The sequence below is a fragment of the Leguminivora glycinivorella genome, chromosome 18, assembly GCF_023078275.1.
Source record: "Leguminivora glycinivorella isolate SPB_JAAS2020 chromosome 18, LegGlyc_1.1, whole genome shotgun sequence".
Classification (NCBI taxonomy): Eukaryota; Metazoa; Arthropoda; class Insecta; order Lepidoptera; family Tortricidae; genus Leguminivora; species Leguminivora glycinivorella.
In genome coordinates, this window is record NC_062988.1 from 18,198,207 (window position 1) to 18,222,087 (window position 23,881).

Here is a 23,881-nt window from a genome sequence, read left to right on the forward strand (position 1 = left end):
TTTTACTTTCCTTGTTGATCTTTTCATATATGTTAAGATTTTGTGGTGTAGGGTTTTTACGAAACAATTTTAACGCTAGACGTCTCTGTGCAACAATTTTAGATAGTTCGGTAGACCAATAGGGTTTCGGTGTAAAACGCTGAGTGGGTTCTTTACTCATTTTGATTTGGGGTATATATTGGTTGGCAGACTCATTTATAAGTTCTAAAAATGTGTTGTACATACCTTGTATGTCCCCGTTTTCGGTTAGCCGAGTCGGTAATTGTTCCTCGATGTATAATCTGTATGCACTCCAGTCAGCTTTTTTAAAATTGCGTTTATAAGTATAAGATCGGATACTATTAAACTTTAAAGAATATTTAATTAACAAATGATCACTTCCTAGATTTTCGTTTGTTACTTTCCATGTAAAGTAAATAGCAATGTCAGTAGATACAAACGTTACGTCCGGTGATGATTCTTGTAATGTATCATTGACAAATTTAATTCTAGTAGGATTGCCATCATTCAAAGGAATGTAGCCATATTCAAACGCTGCATCAGCCAACTGAAGTTAAAAACCTATTAGTTTAAAAACTATTTCAATCAGATTACAATTAGAAAAAAATGTTTACCATTGTGAAATGAACATGTAATAACGTATAAATTTTGATTATCTAATTAAAAATTAGACTTATTTTTAACAGGAAAACTTTGTAAAGACAGCCAGAAGCCACTGTTCACAAAAATAATGATACCATGGGTTATACACTGCTAAAATTCTTAGGTCGCCTATAGTTATAGTATGTTTCTATGTTTAATATGTTGTTTGATATCCATAAATTATTTGAAAAAAATGCTGCTTGAAAATTCCCATTTGATTAAAAGATTTACCATTCCATGTCCGACCAGATTTTTTCGTGTCCACACTTTAGTCGCTGGTATAGATATCATTTTCATATCATACACTAAAAAAAAAGTGATCAGACCACCAGCAGTCGAGCTTTATCTTCAAAAATCTTTTCATCTAATTTTTATGTTTAAGTGTTATCTGAAAATTTTAATTCATACGAGTGTGTATACATACATACATATATATATATAATCACGCCTGTATCCCATAAAGGGGTAGGCAGAGCACATGAACTACTAAGACTCAGTGCCACTCTTGGCAAAAAGGAGTTGAAAGAAATCCAAATTGTGACATCAGTGATACAGGTTGCCAGCCTCTCGCATACGCCACGATTTAACCCATATCCCACAGTCGACTTCTACGACACCCACGGTAAGAAAGAGGGTTGTGAAATTCTTAACCCGTCACCACACGGGGCGAGTGTGTATTCCACTATTAAATATGGCCTTTTCCTGTTGATGCAGAATCGACAAAAGTCGATAAATAAACTTTGCTCGTTCAACACCAATAGTTATTTGTTTTACAAGGGGGCAAAGTAGTTGTTTAACCGCACGTGCCAATATTGATACCCGAGCAATCGAAAGATTCCAATATTGAACCGCGAGCGTAGCGAGTGGTTCAAAAAGTGGAATCTTGAGCGTTGCGAGGGTAGCAAGGCACGAAGGTTAAACAAACTGTGCCACCGAGTGAAACACAAAATTTTTCAACACACCAACACGAACAAAATATTGACTATTAAAACATCAAAATAAATGAAATCCATCAATTTATTCAATATTTATGATTCAGTATCATCATTTATTTTATAGCTAAAATCTAGCAGCCAGATTTAGAGATGTGCAAGTTGCGGAAACTTTCCAAAAAATTTTTAAATTTCTTGAAAAATTCACGAAACTTTCACGAAAAATAAAGGGAATTTAAATTTATGAAATGGAAAGTTTCCATCCATACAATTGTCCATACAAAGTATGGAAAGTTTCCGAAGTTTTCCTATGTGAAAATTTAGGAATTGTGGAAACTTTCCGTCGGCACATCAGTAGCCAGATTAAGACATCGAGTTAAAATTTGTATGAAATTACTTTGCCCCCTTGTGGATAAAATGCAATTTTGCTATCTGTTTTCGAATAGCAAAGAAAGCCTTTACCAGTTGGTGTGGTGAAAAGCTTTTTTCTAACCCCTATAGACGTCGATAAGTATGGAAAAGCCCTAGTGCACTACGGTTGACATCTAAATGATCTAAACATCATCTTTACTCAATGTCACTAATTTATTTGTTTGTTAAAACCGTCAGTCAATTATCATTCTCGATCGTTAAAGATAAAACCGGCATCGTAACTCTGCTATTTCTGGCCACCGGGACGTCACAGCCACGTCACAATCCACTGTAAAACCTATTTAACAATGTTTTTATTTACGACATCTGCGGCCAATTGTCTAACGATAAAAGCAAAAAAAAGACGATCAAAATATTCTAGAGTGGTCTCGTGACGTCACGGCGCGTCATCGTTGCGTAAGCGCATTTCAGCAATTCCCGTCAACTTTGTACAATGCCAGGTTAGCAAATTTTAATTGATCCTATTTTGTTACCAACATTTAGTAATATAATTCGACTTTCGTAAGATATGTACAGGATAATTGTTATAATTAAGAAAATATAGATACTAGAGAACCTTAATGACGAAATGAAACTTAATAAAATCTCAATTAATCAACAAAATCTTGGTAACAAAATAGGAATTAATAAAAACAAATTTAACTTTTCCCTTAATTTTTGTACAAAGTTGACGGGAATTGCTGATTTATAGCCTGTCAACCAAAGTTTGGCAGTAGCAATGTACATCGAACTAAAGTATGGTATCCCTATAAAACGAACAAAAACCAGCAATGTACGTCGAACAGCCACAGATATTTTTTTTCAAAGGGCTGGAACATTGGAATGCCTCCCTAATAAAAAAAGCATATGAAACGCGTATACTCATCTTTTACTTCCTTACGAATTAGATAATGTATTAAAAAGGGACGGTTATATGCTATATAGTTATTTCTCTTTTTCGGAGGGTGGAGGTTTCCACAGATAAGATACAAATGACACGCGAATATCCACCGATTTCAAAACTAGTGTTGCTAGCCCGCGATTTTTCAAATTTGCCGCCTTTTTCTAGTGACAAGATTTGGTTGACGGTCTATATTTGAGCGCCTTGTTGGATGGCTTGTCCTGCGGTGTCAGTATTTATAGAGTGTTGTTGACCGGGTCACCTGTGGGTTTCTTTACGACCTTTTGGACTGACAGTGGTTGCCGAGAGGATTTGATGTTCCGGTCGGCTTTTACTATGTCGCGGATCCAAATCCTGGATCTTACCAGTGCGTTTTTCAGAAATAAAATAAATAAATAAATATTATGGGACATTCTTACATAGATTGACTGAGTCCCACGGTAAGCTCAAGGCTTGTGTTGTGGGTACACAGACAACGATATATTATAATATGCAAATACTTATATATATATAGAAAACATCCATGACTCAGGAACAAATATCTGTGCCCATCACATAAGTAAATGCCCTTACCGGGATTGAAACCCGGGACCGCGGCGTAGCAGGCAGGGTCACAACCGTCTAGGCCTAGGCCAAACTGGTCGTCAAAAATTGTGGAGAATCATTTGATATTTATCACTAGTTTTTCAGTGTAGGAAAACTACATACATCTGAGAAGAAATGTAAAGGAGTATTGTATTGTACAGTTGTACAAGTATCTCTAATCGACTCAGCGAGAGAATTCTTAGCCCAAGCCCTCACACTTTCACCAAGTACTGACACTTGCATAGTACTAAACTAATGTACTAGTTTAGTACCTACTTAAATTATAGTTAAATATGAGTGGGCCATTTCTTCAAAGTTGTCCACCTCACTTTTTTTTGTATTTGGAATTTTTTATGTGGTTTCCACTCAGAATCGCGAGCTCTTTCAATCCTAATTTATTTTTTTTTTTTATTAGCCTACTGTAGTGTCCCACTGCTGGGCAAAGGCCTCCCCTCGCTTCTTCCACTCAACCCTGTCATGTGCGTAATTTTGCCAGCTTGGATAAAATGCGTTCAAGTCGTCCCGCCATCTCTTTTTCGGTCCTAATAGGAGAAAAAAAGTGTCCCAAGGTTTTTTTCCCATTCCGTTACCACTTTTTCATACATTTTGTATGGCGGTAACGGAATGGAAGGTTTGAAAAATGTATGGAAATCTTGGGACATTTTTTTTTTCTTCTATCAGGATCGAAAGACCTGGCGATTCTGAGTATGATAAGCGTAAAAAATACCCCTGTTAAAAAAAAGTGGGGTGGAGAACTTTGAAAAAAAATGGCCTGAGTGCATAACCAGTAATTTTTTATTGCAGAAATGTCACAAATATTATTAAAATACAAAAACTTTTGCCATTGATTTTGCTAACGCCTTTGAAATTCAAAATTTTTACCCGTCCCTTTAACATCTGTGTCTGCGAGGCAAATTTACCTCAAAAGTCAAAATAATCATTTTTTATTTCTGTTTACATTCATATATTAATATTCATATTCTTTATTCAGTATTGATTAGACATTGTCAGGTTTTACATTCACATATTTATATACAATTTACAAAAATATTTATCTAGTTTAAGTATAATTTAATTTATTGTACATTTTCTCATTGGAATTAAAGATTATAATTATTATTTACAAAAAGTGACATATAATTCTATTTTATTCGTATTATATTATGATAATTTATGATATTAATTGCATAGTAGGTATATAATTTTATTTCATTCGGATGAAACAAGATTCGGGGAAACAAGGATGTCATTATAAATATCTGTTATGATGTAAATGTTTTCAGCGTGTAATTTCCCGGTTATTGCAACAACAAATACTTCAGCCAGCACTTGGGTTGCGGCGAAGAGGTCGCGCGAAAATAAACCGAGACTCAGCGGCCGGCCGATGTTGCACTTTAGATTGTGTACAGACTGGGAATCTCACTATTCACTTCACCCCCTTATTCATAAACGTTCACTAAAGTTATCAAGACGATAAAGTTCGTTTGTCTCTTTCTATCACACCAATACGTCGGAAAGGGACAAACGAACTTTATCGGCTTGATAACTTTAGTGAACGTTTCTCGTAAATAAGGGGGTTAGTGTATATTGTTTATGTATATATTGTATATGGTACCCACCATTAGATTCATTAGATAATGTAGGTTGGGAATCAAACGCGTGATATGGAATGTGACTGATGAGGACGAACGCTACGCTTTTGGAATAAAATTATAGAATAGGTAAGCGATTGGTACCTATAGAGTTAATTTATTTGTAAAAATTACGTTCAAGTCATTCAAAAATGTTTTAGTTTTAAAATATAGAAATAAATAATGAAATCTGAAAGCAATATTTGGTCCCGTTTCTGATGTATATTAAGCTGAAAGACTAACGCTGCTTCATTATCTCCGCTTTCATCAACAAGATCAGCGAAATATCGATGAATCCACGATCATGACACAGTCACACATCACGGACTTGACTCACAGAGACGGTATCAAGACGCTCGGAGCCCTTCATACACACTTACACAGGCCTTGTTCGAACTTGACCTGTCTGCTCGTCACTTCAATTCAGTTGAGGGGGCCGATTTTTGAATCTCGGCCATTCGATTTCGTGAAATACGTTCAATAATATCTCCACTACTAGCGATTTAAATTCTACTATAGAATCGAAAACGAGTGATCATTACCACTAGTTTTAAAATTACTAGAGGTCCTTTTTCAAAAATAGCATTACGTCGCTTTCCGCAGACTTTCGAACGGCGAATTCGGCGAATTGATATCTAGATTTTACAAGAGCACGTGGACTACTGGCCGAAAAACACCACAACATTTGTTTACTGGATAATAAGCTATCGATATTACACTTTAAACAATATTAATGAGCAAAAGAAAAATAATTCAAAGACCGCTAAGATGGCGCTCGAACCGGAAGTCCTGCTCGTCACTTGTCAATTCTTACCTTCAGGTATCTTGATCGTGGTGCCGATGTTCAGCTGCTGTAGCCTAGCCAAGGCCGCCTGCTGTAGGGCTCTCCTCTCGACCTCGCTGAGGGTCAGCAGAGACGTGTCGGTGAGTCGCACGGAGCGCCCGGCGCCGTCGGCCCACGAACAGCTGCCCTGCACATAACGCGCTACGTCATCACACCATCATCGGGTATTAAAGAAAAAAGTCTTAAAGCTCGGCCACACATCCGCGTTTTGAAAGCGCAGCGTTGGCGTAGCGCAATGATGGCTGTGCGCCAGACGGAGCAGATCGCGAGCGTTTTCAAAGCGGATCGGCGGCGCATGCGTCGCGCGCGTTCTGCACAAGTGCACATGGTGACTTCTAAGCCTATATTTTGTAACTTTAAACTTCTAATAAGTTTTGAATGACACATAAGAAATAAAATAACATCTTGGAATAAAATAATTAGCTAAATGGTTAACATGGTGTTGTGTGACCGCGCGTGCGTATTCAGAGCGGATCGGCGGCGCATGCGATCGCATTCCGCTCCGCTAACGCTATGCTACCAAAACGCTCTATGTGTGGCCGAAGCTTTAGTGTCTCCCCAAACATATCGACACGGATCGGCAATTTTTTATTTTTTATTGAATTATATTGTGTATAATTTTACTGTTGACAGTGACTTTTAAATTTTTATTTTAATGCATGTTATTTTTAAATTTATAAATAATTCAAACACAATGTAAATTGTTAATGAATGAATAAATGAATGAATGAATATTGTCGACTAATAATCGCTCCTTAGTACCTATGAACATGCGTACGGATCCAGACGTGGATCCTTCTTGGGACAGTCGTCCTTTTAAGGCGGTCCAAATCCGGTGCAAACATCAAAATGTCCCGAGGAAGAATTATTTACTATTAAAGCACGTACTCTAAGAACAAATTAAATTATTTTCATAGAAAATATTTTAACTTGTATTTTAATTAGTCACACTACTATTATGTTATAAACATTAAATAAATTTCATATACAAAGAAAAAGTGACCAAGGCCTCCAAGTGTTTCGAGCTGGAATCGAACCAGCGTACTCCATTTACCGGCCGGATGCCTGAACCACTTGGAGGCCTTGGTCACTTTTTCTTTGCATATGACATTTATTCAATGTTTATTAAAGCAAACAATAAAGTTATAGCACACAACAAAAACCACAATAACCTCATCGAAGAAATCGAATAAACAATGTAGAAACATAACTATAAACAACCATTATATCCAAAGGCTGTCAGTTCATCGGATCCTCAGTCCTTCAAGTCGCAAGCATAATTTTTAAGGAATTGTAACATTTCTTCAATAAATTTCAAGTAGATATTGGAACGCTTTTATCATCAACCAAAATATCAACAACTTTATTCATTAAACAATCCAACATTTCTTCAACCAATTAACTAATCTCTCCTCACTACATTGAAGAAACCCTAAGACATGTTAACCCACATAACTGTACCACTTCTCACCTCGTACCGTTTAAATTAATATCATAGCTAGCCCGCCTATCTGTCTGTCACTCGAAGATATAATGTTAGAGACACGGTTAATATATTAGCAGTATTTTTACTTAAATGATTTAAGTTCAGTGGCAATATTATAAATTTTTTTGGTACATTATAATAACTTACTTTCAAGAGTTTTATTCAACCCTTTTTTTATGAAAAGACCGCTCAAATTTTATTTTTTGCTTTCTACAAAAAATGGAGAAACCATATACTTTTGGTACGCTGTATTTCAGAGATAGAAAGACGTGAAACCAAAAACTCAAGGTTTTCATATTTTTCTAAACTTTAACTTGTCAACGATATTTAAAAAATGTATGTAAGCTCAACCGTTGCACAAGACTAATACATACATAATGTATCATGCAGTCATAACGATAATATAGTCTTGATAAATATGTATTAGCCTTCTGTAACGGTTGAACTTGTATTATTTTCAGCAAACAAACGGAAAACTTACTTCCCAATCCGAAGTTAATGGTGCTCCTTCACTAGCTGTTATAAATTAAATCATGTCTATACCCCATAAAGGGGTAGGCAAAGCACATGAAATTACTCAAGTGAAAGAAAACGAAGTTGTGACATTGCAGTGACAGGTTGCCAACCCCTCACCTACATACATACATACATACATACAGGTCGGACAAGTGTGTTGCTGTTGCTACCTACCTTACACAGTAGACGATAAGGAAATAATAGTGAGTGCTTGCATTCGCCAACAAACTGTCATACAGTTTGGCGAAAATACTGTAATTAGAATAATACTGTGTAACCTTTTTTGAGTAAATAAATTTAAAAAAAAAATATATATATATAATCACGCCTGTATCCCATAAAGGGGTAGACAGAGCAAATGAAATTCTAAGTTTCAATGTCACTCTTGGCAAAAAGGGGTTAAAAGAAATCCAAATTGTGACATTGCAGTGACCAGGTTGCCAGCCTCTCGCCTACGCCACAATTTAACCCATATCTCACAGTCAACTTCTACGACACCCACGGGTTATTTTTGCGGATAATTATTAAATCTAAACTGAATGAAAAGTATAAATACCCGTACCAAATCCTCCGGTAATAAACCTTGCCTGCTCAGTTAAGTTTGCAGCATATTTGCGGCGGGTATTTATAGAGGGCTATTCCTGTCTTCATTAGGGCACGCGTAGGCGCCAGGTAATTCAGTAAGATACTGGGACAGATTCTGTAATAACAATTTGTAAATAATAAAAAACCTTTAATTGAGTCTCCATGTTTAAAGAATCTTTCCTTAAACTTATGTCAACAAGGACGAGGAATTCTAACAAAAATTCGCCCTTCTTGCAGATGAAGTATTTATAAGTTATAAGAATAAGAATCCTTTAGCCATGGAATGTCACACTTGCATTTAGGTCTAAAAGACCCATTTGTAACAGTTCTTTATTTGATGATCTATTTAGACTAAATAAGACTCACTGTGATGTATATTTTAGTCTGTTTATTTACAAATTTCATTGGTGACTTTTAACTCAACATAAATCTTTAGCACCGAAAATTGCAGACTCAGTTGCAGATTTACAATATTGTCATACTTAATATGTCACAGTTTCGTTTTCTTTCAACCCCTTATTTGCCAAGAGTGGCACTGAAGCTTTAGTAGTTTCATGTGTTCTGCCTACCCCTTTATGGGATACAGGCGTGATTGTATGTATGTATGTATGTATGTAATATGTATTTGCATGCTGTGATTGCCTATAAGTGGGGGATAGTATATATTATAGTTTGTAATTTATAGTATGTATCTTCTGTTAGTGATCTTAATAAACAAATAAATTGCCAATATTAAAGAGAGGAGAGGAGACTGATTATCCAGTATTTGACAATGATCCAATATGTTTGACTTTCTCAGTTAAAAGCTCATACATGCCTACATTTGCCTACTTAAGAATACAATTTTGCCAACCCTTATTTAAGTAACCCTGCCTTGTTTAAGTAGTTGCTTGTGTGGTGACGGGTTAAGAATTTCACCACCCCCTTTCTTCCCGTGGGTGTCGTAGAAGGCGACTATGGGATATGGGTTAAATTGTGGTGTAGGCGAGAGGCTGGCAACCTGTCACTGCAATGCCACAGTTTCGTTTTCTTTTAACCCCTTATTTGCCAAGAGTGGCCCTGAAGCTTTAGTAGTTTCATGTGCTCTGCCTACCCCTTTATGGGATACAGGCGTGTTTGTATATTGTTGTTATTTAAGTAATGACACAAAACGCAACAAAATCTTGATTTAGATGTCTGTATTTTTCAAAAGCTTTCTAAATGTTTGTAGCCAGGTCGTGTCAAAACAAAATAAAAATCATATCAAACGGCTGCAACACAATAGGTCTGTTTGCGTCTGCGTTGAGACATATGCGTATGCGACTGTTCACCGACAGTCCATCACACCTGTCCGACGTACAAACGTCACATGATTAACTAACTACACTTTAATACGTAAATCCTTTGATATAGGTCTACCGTTTAACTGATACGATATTGGTATGAAGTTAGAATGATTTCCAAGTTGTACAGTCAACTGCAAAGTGATGTATCCACATTTTCACCTTATTGAATAGAATAGAATGCATTTATTCGTTAATACACACACACACACTGAATAAACTTGTTACAAATAAGAAGACACACAAAACCGGCCAAGAGCGTGTCGGGCCACGCTCAGTGTAGGGTTCCGTAGTTTTCCGTATTTTTCTCAAAAACTACTGAACCTATCAAGTTCAAAATAATTTTCCTTAAAGTCTTTATAAACTTACTACCTACCAATATAATTCCATATTCAGTGTATCTAAGTATTTAATTTCTTGTTAAAAATATATCTTTTTTTAAGGATTTGTAAGTAATTAGTATGTAATTGAAAACTTAAATTTTGCATTCTTGTTTTTTTTTATTATATGTAAGTACTTAGTAGTCGTCTTGTGTCACCGCCTCAACCCGGGCAGGCTGAAAATCAGCGCTGAAACCACGCCGGAAGGTGAGGCTCCAGCACGTAGCTGAGACTGTCCACTTGTCACGTATACCTAGATTGTAAGTAAAATTTCCTTGTATTGTATAGGTTATAACTTTAAGATATTTCATAAGGTACAGATTGTAACGACCATGTTGTGACAATAAATCATTTATCTATCTATCTATCTATCTATAAAGTTCTACTTTTGTGATTTTTTTCATATTTTTTAAACATATGGTTCAAAAGTTAGAGGGGGGAGGGGACACACTTTTTTTCCTTTAGGAGCGATAATTTGGAGGATTGCAATGAAAAAAAACACTCCCCACTTTACGTGTAGGGGGGGTAACCTAATAAAACATTTTTTTCCACTTTTTATTTTTGTACTTTGTCGGCGTGATTGATGTACATATTGGTACCAAATTTCAGCTTTCTAGTGCTAACGGTTACTGAGATTATCCGCGGACGGACGGACGGACGGACAGACAGACATGGCGAAACTATAAGGGTTCCTAGTTGACTACGGAACCCTAAAAAGGAGGACCCGTGTGGTGACGGGTTAAGAATTTCACCACCCCCTTTCTTCCCGTGGGTGTCGTAGAAGTCGACTGTGGGATATGGGTTAAATTGTGGCGTAGGCGAGAGGCTGGCAACCTGTCACTGCAATGTCACAATTTGGATTTCTTTCAACCTCTTTTTGCCAAGAGTGGCACTGAAACTTAGTAGTTCATGTGCTCTGCCTACCCCTTTGTGGGATACAGGCGTGATTATATGGATGGAAAAAGGAGGAGCAACGAAATGGCCTAATCTCAGCATATTGCTGGCGACTTCCAGCGCTGATCTTCCGATCAGACCATCCGGTGAAACAATCACGACAGGTAACAATAATTATATAAAACATACATTATAGAAAATTACAGAAGCATATAGAAGCAAGTTACATTACATACAAAAACACAAATTATACTACAAGGTTTTAAAACTAAAACTGTTATTAAAAATTGCATTGCATTGTAATAAGGTGAAAAAGTGGATACATCTCTTTGTAGTCGACTGTACGTCAGAAGAATAACTAACTACATTTTAACAGAAAACTACTACTATATTTTAACTCGTTTAACTGACTTACCACTCGTTAAGTAATTAATATGGTCAGTACCTAAGTAGGTACAGTTAGTATATAACTTATAAGTACTAAGTTTTTATAAGTTCTTACATTTCCATTTCATGCTGTGTTGGTAAATAAATATCTTTTTATTTGTTTATTTTTATTTATTTTCTAAGTAAGCTTCAATTTGTATAAAAGCCAAAGGAGATGTTTTGGAAATACAGCTTATCTAATCAGCTTGTAATAATAATAATAAGTAAGCCAGTTACACACGGGCAGTTTGGGCCCTGCCCTGCCGCTGGCGGCACTCTAGGTTAGATTTTTTTTAGACCTAACCTGAGATTGTAAATGAATAGAGTATGTGTAGTGTAAAGTTACCCGTTGAATTAAAGATTATAGCCAATGTCAATAAATTCAAAACTGCGCTTAGGGATTTTTTGCTAAATAAGTGCTTCTACTCAGTGGAAGAATTTTGCCAACCCACTAGCAATTAATTAGAACCCATTTTATGTAACTAAGTAAGACTTTTGACATGTTAGAATATTTTATTATAATTAATTTATTATTGTTCTAAATATAACTTTGACATCCAATTGCTATTATTGTTTTAAATGGGTTTTTTATTTTTATTTTTATTTTATATAGTCGTTTGTTATTGACAACTGTTGTTTTTTTAGTTTGGTAAAATATGTTTGTATTATTTGTGTCAATTATTGCTAATTAGGACGTTTTATTGTATGTATATAAGTGTAATAATTTCAAATGCGATTTATATTGCTTGTGAATTAAATGAATGAAATGAAATGAAATAACACTAATAACCGAGGAATTGTTCGGATTAAACCTTGCTTCTTTCCGCCATCGCCCTACGCGACGATATTTCCATCTCCATCATTTAGATGGCTTGCAGTACTCAACTGTGCGTTTCTCTAGAAACTTCCTGCCCCGTACACTCCGTACAGCTAAACTGTGGAATTAATTGTCGCCTGCAGTATTTCCGGACCGTACGACCTTCAAACCTTCAAGAAAAGAGCGTACACCCACCTAAAGGCCGGCAACGCACTTCCAACACTTCTAGTGTTTCGGGTGTCCATGGGCGGCAGTGATCGCTTGCCATCAGGCGACCTGTCTGCTCGTTTGCCTCCTATCTCATAAAAAAACCACAGTACAAGCTTTGCTTACATAGTTCGAGCTTCGCAATCTGTGTAAGGTACAGCGGGGCAAATCTCGACTGGGGGGCAAATGAAACTGGTCCATTTTTTCCATGTTTTACAATGTTTGCATTATTAAATAGAATGTCTAGAATAATAATGGAAAAAAAAAATGGACCAGTTACAACTCACTCACAGTCGAGATTTGCCCCGCTGTACCTTACCCGTAGTATGTACGTTTTATTTTTACAAGATTTGCCATCATTATTCAGCTACAAACAAATGTATCACTTCGCACGCTCACAAACCAACTAAGCCATAAAAATTACAGCCAGCAAATAGACATACGTTAAACATATCGAAGTAACAAGCTAAATCGCCGCGGATGATCATCGCGAACATATTTCATATTCCCGCCCGGCGAGTTATAAATTTAAACTATAAGTTTGCGTAAATATTTTGTTGGCGGCCGTTGAGTGTTATGATTCTGTTTGTAAGTGTGCGGAATTTAGTGTTCAATGACTCTTGATTGGCAGACGAGGATTATAGATTGGTTTAAATATAGAATACCGTGTGGTGACGGGTTAAGACGCAACAGGAGCGAAAATGCTAAAATGGAAAGCCCCTTTCAATTCGGGAATTTTAGATAGATATATAATACTCGTGTTATCAACTGGATTTAACGAAAAAAAATTGTCCATTAAGAACAACTTAGTTAAAAGATATTGCGAAAAATCTTTAAAATCGAGGTGCCGCTCTCGACTGCTTCCTTCTCCAAAACTTAATCAATCGGAACTGAATTTGGGAATCAAAATAACAATGAAACAATCCGTGTCGGATTGTTTAGTTTTTTTGACTAACTGTTAACAATTTTGCCTGTGTGGTGACGGGTTAAGAAATTCACCACCCCCTTTCTTCCCATGGGTGTCGGAGAAAGCGACTGTGGGATATGGGTTAAATTGTGGCGTAGGCGAGAGGCTGGCAACCTGTCAATGCAGTGTCACAGTTTCATTTTCTTTCAACCCCTTACTTGCCAAGAGTGGCACTGAAGCTTTAGTAGTTTCATGTGCTCTGCATACCCCTTTAGGGGATACAGGCGTGATTGTATGTTGTTGTTAACAATTTTGAATATCACACCTTTTTTGCGCCATAATAAAAAAGGCCAATTTAGGAAATTTTTGATAGGCTCTTGCGTCATTAAAAAACAAAATACCTATGTTGAAAAAATCATTACTCTAGCTTCAAAAACTAGGGACGGAAATGGAATAGTCGAGAGTGTTTGTATGGAAAATTAACCCGTCCTGTTGCGTCTTAAGAATTTCACTACCCCCTTCCCTACCGTAGGTACTGTGGGGTGGGATTTAGGTTCAGTTGTGATGTGGGCGATGGGCTAGCAACCCGTCACTGCGATATGACAATTTCGGTTTCTTTCAACCCGTTGAATGTCAAGGGTGGCACTAAGACTTGAACAGTTTTCTTTTGGAAATACAAGTATGTATTTATGTATGTGAAATAAGGCAGGAACTGACTGGTAGGAACTGATTTTAACTCTGTAAAGGTTAATTCTTATACGGGTAGATGTCGCTACTTATACCCACCCTATGGCATTTAAGAGTTTAGAGACATTGAAAAATTCGCCGTAAAAATGGCTCACATGATCAAAGCGATTGGACGGATGATCCAAATGGTCATACCTTCCATTCCTACCGTTGATTCTTTCCATTAATTTAGAAATTTGAAGTAACCTTTGTAGACATTTCTGCTTGATAAAAAGCAAATAAAAAGTATAATCCAACTTGTTTGGATACAACCCTAAAGATAGCTCACACTAGTGGGTGCATACGAAATGCGACAAGAGTTGTGCATGAGATTTTCAAGATGATCGATAAGTCGGTTGTACAACACATCTTTATCAAAACGACAACAATCTTCATTAGGCAAATCAGTAAGCGACAATATTCAGTAAGCGACCGCCGCCGTTCATGGGCAATTAGACACCCGAAACACCAGGCTTGAAGGTGCGTTACCTGTGGGGCGATTTTTGAATCTCGCATACGGGATTTTGTCACTAAAGTACCGGTCGAAAACGGTGACTTACTTATTATTTTCAGTGACAATTTTCTGAATTCGAACGCGTGAGACTCAAAAATCGGCCCCCTGCATTTAATCTAGACGTTATTTTTTTGGGAATACACAAACTAAAACGGAGTCTTTGCCGGGTCAAAAAAGTGTATGATACATACAAAAAAAACATGTTTCTTTAAACAAGAGCATAGTAACAGCGATGCCTGAAGCGTCTGGTTATATTTTTAAGTGTTCACCCATAACACGAAGGAAGATTTAAAATATACGCCAGTTTCTGGCGAACATTGTTCAAATGTAAACAGAGAATTTTAGAGATTGATGAAAATAAATAGTTTGTGTACGGTGAAAAATTCTGGGAAAACTGTCGAATTCTTTGAGATTTATTTTAGGTTTCATTTTGTGCACATGTAACGGTTATGTAACACTTTTATATTAAATATTTTTCGAATAACTATGGAAATGATTTTACTTTGTGCCTACACAATCAGTGTCAAGGTCAAAAAGTTTATGGCACTATTTTTTAAAATTAAAAAAAATGCTTCAAGCCTATACAGAAACAATACTTAGGTAGTAAAGTAGGTATAACAAATACATGAGAATTCTCTTCAGATTTACAATTAATAAAATGAGTTTGCAACTGTCAAAGATTCTTACAGATGACACAAGCATGCGTTTTGCTATGCCTTTTTTGTTCTGTGGGGATTGTGGGTTTTAGATTTAAAGGCTGGCTTTGCATCCAGGGTTTAAATTCCTAAAAGGCAATACTTGAGTGCATTCGTAAAATTAACAGATAATAGTACATTACTACAGAGGCCGGGACAAGGGGGCAACCCCATTTCCCGCCGAGGTATTTATAGTGCTTTTCTCAAACATGGTATGAAATAAATAAAGTCTACTGAAAATAGTAACTTTGGATGGCTGTATCTCCTAAACGGTGCGTCGTAGCGCAAAAATAATCGAATTTTCGTTCCCCTTTGATGCCTCGTATACGCTTATAAAAAAAACAAAAAGTAAAAAAAAAAATAAAAAAAAACGAAAAAATTTTTTTTTGTATGAAAACGCACCCAAAATCAAACATTGTCTAGGGCCCGTACCAGTTGCAGTCGGCACGTCTATAAAGCCCCTTATAGTTTTTTTTTTAAATGGCTAAATACCTGGATGTTATGTCACAATTATCTGTGTTTGGAAATTAAATAATTTTTAAGAAAAAAAAAAAACCGTCGCCTTTCGGGTTCTGGTGAAAGCTACTTGCGAATGTTGGATTATGTAGAAATGTGTAAGTATTTTTTAAAACTGCTTTTAATGCTTTAATTATTAGATGGAAACACAAATGAATATACGTATAACGTTAAGGTTTGAGGAGTTTCCTCAATTCCTCATGAATCCGATTATATTATAAGAAATCGAAGCTTGACAAACTTTGACTTCAAAACATATGCTTAACAAACATAACTAAATAAATGTCACTGTTCTGAACTTAAATGCATGCTTTTCTTACAAAAATACCAAAGTCACTATGAGTGTGCCGTTCAGGTTTGAGGAGTTTGGTTCTGGCCATCATCAGCAGTTCCACTGCACCAAATGTCACTGTTCTGGACGAAAGTGCATGCTGTTCTTATAAAAATACCAAAGTCACTATAAGTATGCCGTTCAGATTTGAGGAGTTCGGTTCTGACCATCATCAGAAATTCCACTGCACCAAATGTCACTGTTCTGGATGAAAGTGCATGCTGTTCTTATAAAAATGGCAAAGTCACTATAAGCGTGCCGTTCAGATTTGAGGAGTTTGGTTCTGGCCATCATCAGCAGTTCCACTGCACCAAATGTCACTGTTCTGAACGAAAGTGCATGATGTTCTTATAAAAATACCAAAGTCACTATAAGCGTGCCGTTCAGATTTGAGGAGTTCGGTTCTGACCATCATCAGAAATTCCACTGCACCAAATGTCACTGTTCTGGACGAAAGTGCATGCTGTTCTTATAAAAATGGCAAAGTCACTATAAGCGTGCCGTTCAGATTTGAGGAGTTTGGTTCTGGCCATCATCAGCAGTTCCACTGCACCAAATGTCACTGTTCTGGACGAAAGTGCATGCTGTTCTTATAAAAATACCAAAGTCACTATAAGCGTGCCGTTCAGATTTGAGGAGTTCGGTTCTGACCATCATCAGAAATTCCACTGCACCAAATGTCACTGTTCTGTACGAAAGTGCATGCTGTTCGTATAAAAATACCCAAGTCACTATAAGCGTGCCGTTCAGATTTGAAGAGTTCCGTTCTGGCCATCATCAGCAACTGCTGATTTGGTGCAGTGGAACTCCACTGCACCAAATGTCACTGTTCCGTACCTAAATGCATGCTGTTCCTTTATTAACACAAAAATCACCATATGTATGCCTTTCAGATTTGAGGAGTTCCCTCGATTTCTCCAGGATCCCATCATCAGAACTGGGTTCTGAGAAAAATGGGACCAATCTGTATGTATATACATTCAATCAAAAAAAAATTTTCAAAATCGGTCCAGGAACGACGGAGATATCGAGGAACAAACATAAAAAATAAAAAAATAAAAAAACATACAGACGACTTGATAACCGTCCTTCTTGAGATATGAGGCGACGGTTAAAAAGAGGACTTTGCCGGCCTTGGCCTGCAAGGTTTGTATGAAATTCCATTATCTATCAATCGTCCTAGCCGCACCTGCAACGTCATACTTCGCTGCCAATTATAAGGCACATAACATCAATATTTCATACCATGTTTGAGAAAAACCTATTATAGTGGAGTAAAAGTAAGGTACCCTGGACATAATTCAATAACTCGTCCTTTTTGATATTTTATTGGGTATTATTATTAAGCATCAAATAGTAATTATGTACATAGATAAAAAAAAATACGATCGTATTCATATCTTATAAAAATCATGAGATAAAGTATATTATCCCACTTTTCGCTAACAGCAAAATAGCTAACCGAAAACTTTGTTAGATTAACTTTGTGGTGCACTCAGATGCGATCAGTTATTAGCGATATTACACAGAAAATAAACCTGATTGTGTACTTTTTTTTACCGTTTTCATTTAATGTGAATATCTAGGTAGGTAAAAATGGTGACCATGATATATATATCAATTTGCATTGTATTGAGTATATATAGACATTTAGCACCGATCTTAAACATATATTTTTAACGCTTAAATAAACATGAATTTCTCAGTAGGTATAAATTGTAACTGAGATTTTTTTGCTTAAGACCAGGTTTTTGTGTACTATAATCATGATTTTATCAAAATTAATACTGTGAAGGTCGCGCTTAAGAAACTGTAAATGTCAGTAATTTAAAAGGGTGCAAAGTTGTCGTAGAGCGGCTGTCGCGGGGCGGGGGAGCGCGCGGGGCGCGGGCCTGGGAGAGCGCGCCGCGCACCGGCCGCGTCACCGCGGCGGATCGGTTAATAGGTTAGGGACGTAAGGTACCGGCCACACCAGAGCGTCGCGTGTCTCGGGGCGCGCAACGGACGTCCGCGCCACGCCACCTGAGTGTAATTCAAAAATCGTCTCCTCAGTACATTTTGTATAGGAAGGACGTAAGACGCGCCCCAGGCGGTGTGGCGGCGGCGTGGCGCGCGCCGCGCCGCCTGAGGGCGCGTCTTACGTCTAAAATAAACACAACGGACGTGGCGTGGCGCGGGCGTGGCGAGGACGAGGCGCGGACGGGGCGCGGACGCAATCTAAATTACACACAAGAGGTGAAAACACGGCTCGATGCGTCATTATACAGGCTGATTTCGTTGCGGAAACGTCTTCCTCGTCCGATGATGAAGATGCGTTTGCCTTGCTGCAAATTCTCAATATGCAGAGGCACAGGAGATATTGGGTTCACCCTATGCGAAAATTATCCGAACATTACAGATATTTCGAAACCATGGAAAAGTTGCATGAATATCCGGATCTTTTTCGTACAGTTTATAAAATGTCAAATAAAAATGCAAATAATAAACCTTTGAATTCAGATTTCTTATCCCTCATGCCTGTTTGCCCCACCCAACCATACCCAGGCTGGCCCCGACTCCAAAAATAATTGATTTGTTTATAATTTGGATGTTTAGATTATTGCAATACGATAAGAAATCTGAATTCAAAGGTTTATTATTTTTTGCGTTTTAGTTTCTCCGTGTTTTGTAACGCGCTTATTTTTGAAGGCGGTTTTATATTAAAGAAAAATTTATTTATTTATTGATTTTAGTAGTTCCTATTGATATTATATACGTACAGTAGTGAAAGAATTATCCTTTAACTCCTAACCATTGAGGAGTTGACCTTCCATCATCAGCTCAGCGACATTAAAATTTTTACCATCAATCGTAAATATTGGTGTACCTATTAAAAATACACTAAAAACATTACATGTGCCTATAACATTTGAAGAGTTCCCTCGATTTCTCCAAGATCCCATCATCAGACCCCGACTTGGTGCCAATAGGACCATCTCGGGGTTATACCCGTTCGAGTAAAAAAAAATAATTTGAAAATCGGTCCACGATTCTCGGAGATATCGAGTAACATACATACAAAAAAAACCGGCCAAGAGCGTGTCGGTCCACGCTCAGTGTAGGGTTCCGTAGTTTTCCGTATTTTTCTCAAAACAATTTTCCTAGAAAGTCTTTATAAAGTTCTACTTTTTTGATCTTTTTTCATATTTTTTTAAACATAAGGTTCAAAATATAGAGGGGGGGGGGGGGGGGACGCACTTTTTTTCCTTTAGGAGCGATTATTTCCGAAAATATAAATATGATCAAAAACCGGCCAAGAGCGTGTCGGGCCACGCTCAGTGTAGGGTTCCGTAGTTTTCAGTATTTTTCTCAAAAACTACTGAACCTATCAAGTTCAAAACAATTTTCCTAGAAAGTCTTTATAAAGTTCTACTTTTGTGATTTTTTTCATATTTTTTAAACATATGGTTCAAAAGTTAGAGGAGGGGGACGCACTTTTTTTTTTAGGAGCGATTATTTCCGAAAATATTAATATTATCAAAAAACGATCTTAGTAAACCCTTATTCATTTTTAAATACCTATCCAACAATAAATCACATGTTGGGGTTAGAATGAAAAAAAATATCAGCCCCCACTTTACATGTAGGGGGGGTACCCTAATAAAACATTTTTTTCCATTTTTTATGTTTGCACTTTGTTGGCGTGATTGATATACATATTGGTACCAAATTTCAGCTTTCTAGTGCTAACGGTTACTGAGATTATCCGCGGACGGACGGACGGACGGACGGACGGACGGACAGACAGACATGGCGAAACTATAAGGGTTCCTAGTTGACTACGGAACCCTAAAAACGATCTTAGTAAAAGTAAACCCTTATTCATTTTTAAATACCTATCCAACAATATATCATACGTTGGGGTTGGAATGAAAAAAAAAATCAGCCCCCACTTTACATGTAGAGGGGGTACCCTAATAAAACATTTTTTTCCATTTTTTATTTTTGCACTTTGTTGGCGTGATTGATACATTGGTACCAAATTTCAGCTTTCTAGTGCTTACGGTTTATTGTTATTATTATACGGTGCCATTTTTAGAGAATCTTTTTCATTAAAGAAAGGCGTGACATGCGCGCGCTTTGGCACGTTGTAACAAAATCTGGCACAAGCGTTCTGTACCCGCTGTATACTTCGCGCGGTCTTCGCATACAGCCTAGGCCCATAGACTATATCACAATAGTTAAAGTGTGACAAGACCAAAGCTTCAACAAGAGTTTCCCGTACCTTTTCTGACAGGTACTCCCTTATGGTGTAAAGCAATTTTAAACGATAGTATGCGTTTCTAATCTTATTACTAACATGTTCGCAAAAACGTAGTTCACTATCCATTAAAATACCTAAGTTTTGTGTATTTTTATTCGACCATTGCATTATTGCGTTTAGGTCCGAATTTATTAAGGTTTCAGCTAATTTCGTGTCACTGCTTTTGAAAGAGAAATAAATCTGGGTGTCATCCGCATACAGATGTATACTACAGTTTTTAACACACTTCGGTAGATCTGCGGTATATAGAATAAACAAAATTGGACTCAAAATGGACCCTTGAGGTGTGCCTCTTTTTATTGCTTTAACCTGCGACTTTTGCAACTCCCCGTCACTATTTTCCGTTTCTACATACTGGGTCCTATTTGATAGATACGACTTGAACCATTCACATGCTGTATTTGAAATACCATAATAATGCATTTTTGCCAATAACAAGTCAGGGCTCAAGCAATCAAAAGCGCGGGAAAAGTCCAATAGCACTAAAACAGTACCGCAGCCCTCGTCGGAGGCCGCGAGCACGTCGTCCACCACGTGCGCGAGCGCCGTGGCCGTGCCGTGTCCGCGGCGGAACCCTGACTGCGCCCCGGGCAATATTCGCAAGTTTTCTAAGTATTTCGTGAGCTGTGTGCGTGCATACTACTCTTTCAATTATTTTTGATAATACAGGTAAAATGCTAATTGGGCGCAAATCTTTAAAATCTTCCACTGATGAGCCTTTAGGAATGGGTTTTACACGAGCACACTTCCAGTCGTCTGGGCACACACCAACGGAGATTGATTTATTTACTATGTAAGTAACAATAGGTAGAGTAGTCGGTAAGGTCAACCTTAGCATTTGGATGGTTATGCCATCGTAACCCGCTGCCCTCGTGTCAATGCTATTTATAATTTTCAGAATTTCAGATTCTGTAGTTGATTCTAAGTGAAATTGATTTTCTGTGAAACTATTCGTCCTAAAAAAATTTAATGTCTCAAGGTCAAGGTTTGACACCCCTGGTAAATTGAGGAAAAAGTTATTTATGTCATCTGCGTGATTAAGGTGTTGAGGAATGTTAGGCGACGTCGAGTTACTAATCACTGTGTGCTTTTTAAGATGCTGCCACATAGTGTAAGGTTTATTGACATTTTTATTAACGTAGCATTCGAAGTAGGCCTGTTTTTCTTTTTTAATTGCAGTGTTAACATAGTTGCGCATACTTTTATAGTAATCAATTTGAGGTTTAGCCTTAGTGCGACGAGCATTTAGAAACGCAGAGTTTTTAAGTGAAACCATTTTTTTAATAGTATCTGTGATCCAAGGACTTGTATTATCCGGAATACGTTTTTTCCCATACGGAGCATGTCTGTCAAAAAGATCATTAATTAATCGATTAAAGGTGTTCACCATCTTATTGATGTCACTCATATGAATAACATATGAATATATTGTAATAACCAATACTCTATACATATTTTTGGCACTTTGTCTTGCCAGCTGTGTTGTTGACTGTACACGATCTAAAAAGGAGCCGAACGGTTATTATAATTACGCGGTGACTTGCGTAGTCGGCGGCCGCGCGATACATAGTGCTGTCTCTGTTCAGGCCCCGTAGCCGAATGCCATTTCTCCGACGCGAAACGAAAACGAAACGCAGTCTGGCTCTGTTGCGCCAATACGCAAGAGCGATGTTTCGTTTCGTGAGCGTTTGTGCCATTCGGCTACGCACCCTGTTCTCACTACCACGAATTTGAAGAACAATATTGCTGTCTCTCTCAATCTTTAGGCGTCATTCATATATTACGTCATACTAAATGTGACCCCCATTGGGGGGTCCAAATAGTAGTCCATAAACCACGTCTATGACCAACGTGAGTGATATCTCTGTCACTCTTTACGTCTTTACTAACAGAAATTTAAATAACAATAGTGCTATCTCTGTCACTCTTTACTAACAGAAATTTAAATAACAAAAATGCTATCTCTGTCACTCTTTACTACCAGGAACTTAAATTATTATAGTGCTATCTCTGTCACTCTTTACTGTGTGCGGGAAGTGCACATACCACGAGTTTGACTAACATGAGTGCTATCTCTATCACTCTTTACTACCAGGAACTTTAATTATGATAGTGCTATCTCTGTCACTCTTTACTACCAGGAACATAAATTTTATTATTACAGTGCTATCTCTGTCACTCTTTACTACCAGGAACTTAAATGATTATAGTGCTATCTCTGTCACTCTTTACTGTGTGCGGAAAGTGCACATACCACGAGTTTGACTAACATGAGTGCTATCTCTGTCACTCTTTACTACCAGGAACTTAAATGATTATAGTGCTATCTCTGTCACTCGTTACTTCTAGGAACTTAAATATTTTTTTCGGTTTCGGTTTTGGTCTTGGTTTCGGTGTCGGTTTTGGTGTAGGTTTCGGTGTCGGTTTCGGTTTCGATTTCGGTTTTCGTTTCCATTCCCGTTTCGGTTTCCGTTTTCGTTTTCAGTTTTGTTTTTGTTTAAACTAACAGAACTAAAACTAAAACCAAAACCAAAACCAAACCAGAAACGGGAAACCGAACACGGGAAACCGGATATCGGATACCGTATATCGGATACTGGTTACCGGTTACTGTCTACCGTTTACCGGATACCGGTTACCGTCTACCGGTTACCGGTCACCGTTTACCGGATACCGGTTAACGGTCATTGGTTACTGGTTACCGGTTACCGGTCACCGAATACCGGAGACCTGTCACCGGTTACCGGTTAACGGTTACCGGATACCGGTTACCGGTTACCGGTTACCGGATACCGGTTACCGGATACCGGTTACCGGATACCGGTTACCGGATACCGGATACCGGTTACCGGATACCGGATACCGGATACAGGATACCGGTTACCGGGTACCAGATACCAGAAACCAGGTTTTGATTTCTGGTTTCTCATGTTACAACGTGTATAGATTAGTCGATACCAAGTCGGACACTTCCGATTAGGCGATTTCGGCTCGCATTGTTACGCAGCATTCGAGTGTTGAGTTTCTCACACATGAGGCCCCCTAATAAAATTTGTACCACTCATATTATTGATTTGACTCTCGCAACACAAACACCTCATGCCCACACAAATACACACAAAATAAAATCATTCACAAACTTCAAATCATTCAAAAACTCAACAGTCACACGCGCTCCTCGCGGTCCTCTAAGAACTCCCTCGCGAGAGTCGACACAATGAAGCGACATCGCATCGGCTCATCGTCCACAAATCCGAAAAGATCCACCGATAAATTTGTACCGGAAAGACCTCACCGCGACAATGTCACA

General features: G+C 37.7%; 1 protein-coding gene across 2 annotated transcripts in view; it reads right to left on the reverse strand.

Moving 5' to 3' along the window:
- The window catches only part of LOC125235727, a 107,138-nt gene that overhangs the window by 79,164 nt on the left and 4,093 nt on the right, over nt 1-23,881 (reverse strand). For both annotated transcript variants that reach the window (XM_048142301.1, XM_048142299.1), the window contains exon 2: nt 5,917-6,073. In XM_048142301.1, the coding sequence (XP_047998258.1) occupies nt 5,917-6,073 (157 nt within the window). The remainder of the gene's footprint in view (nt 1-5,916; nt 6,074-23,881) is intronic.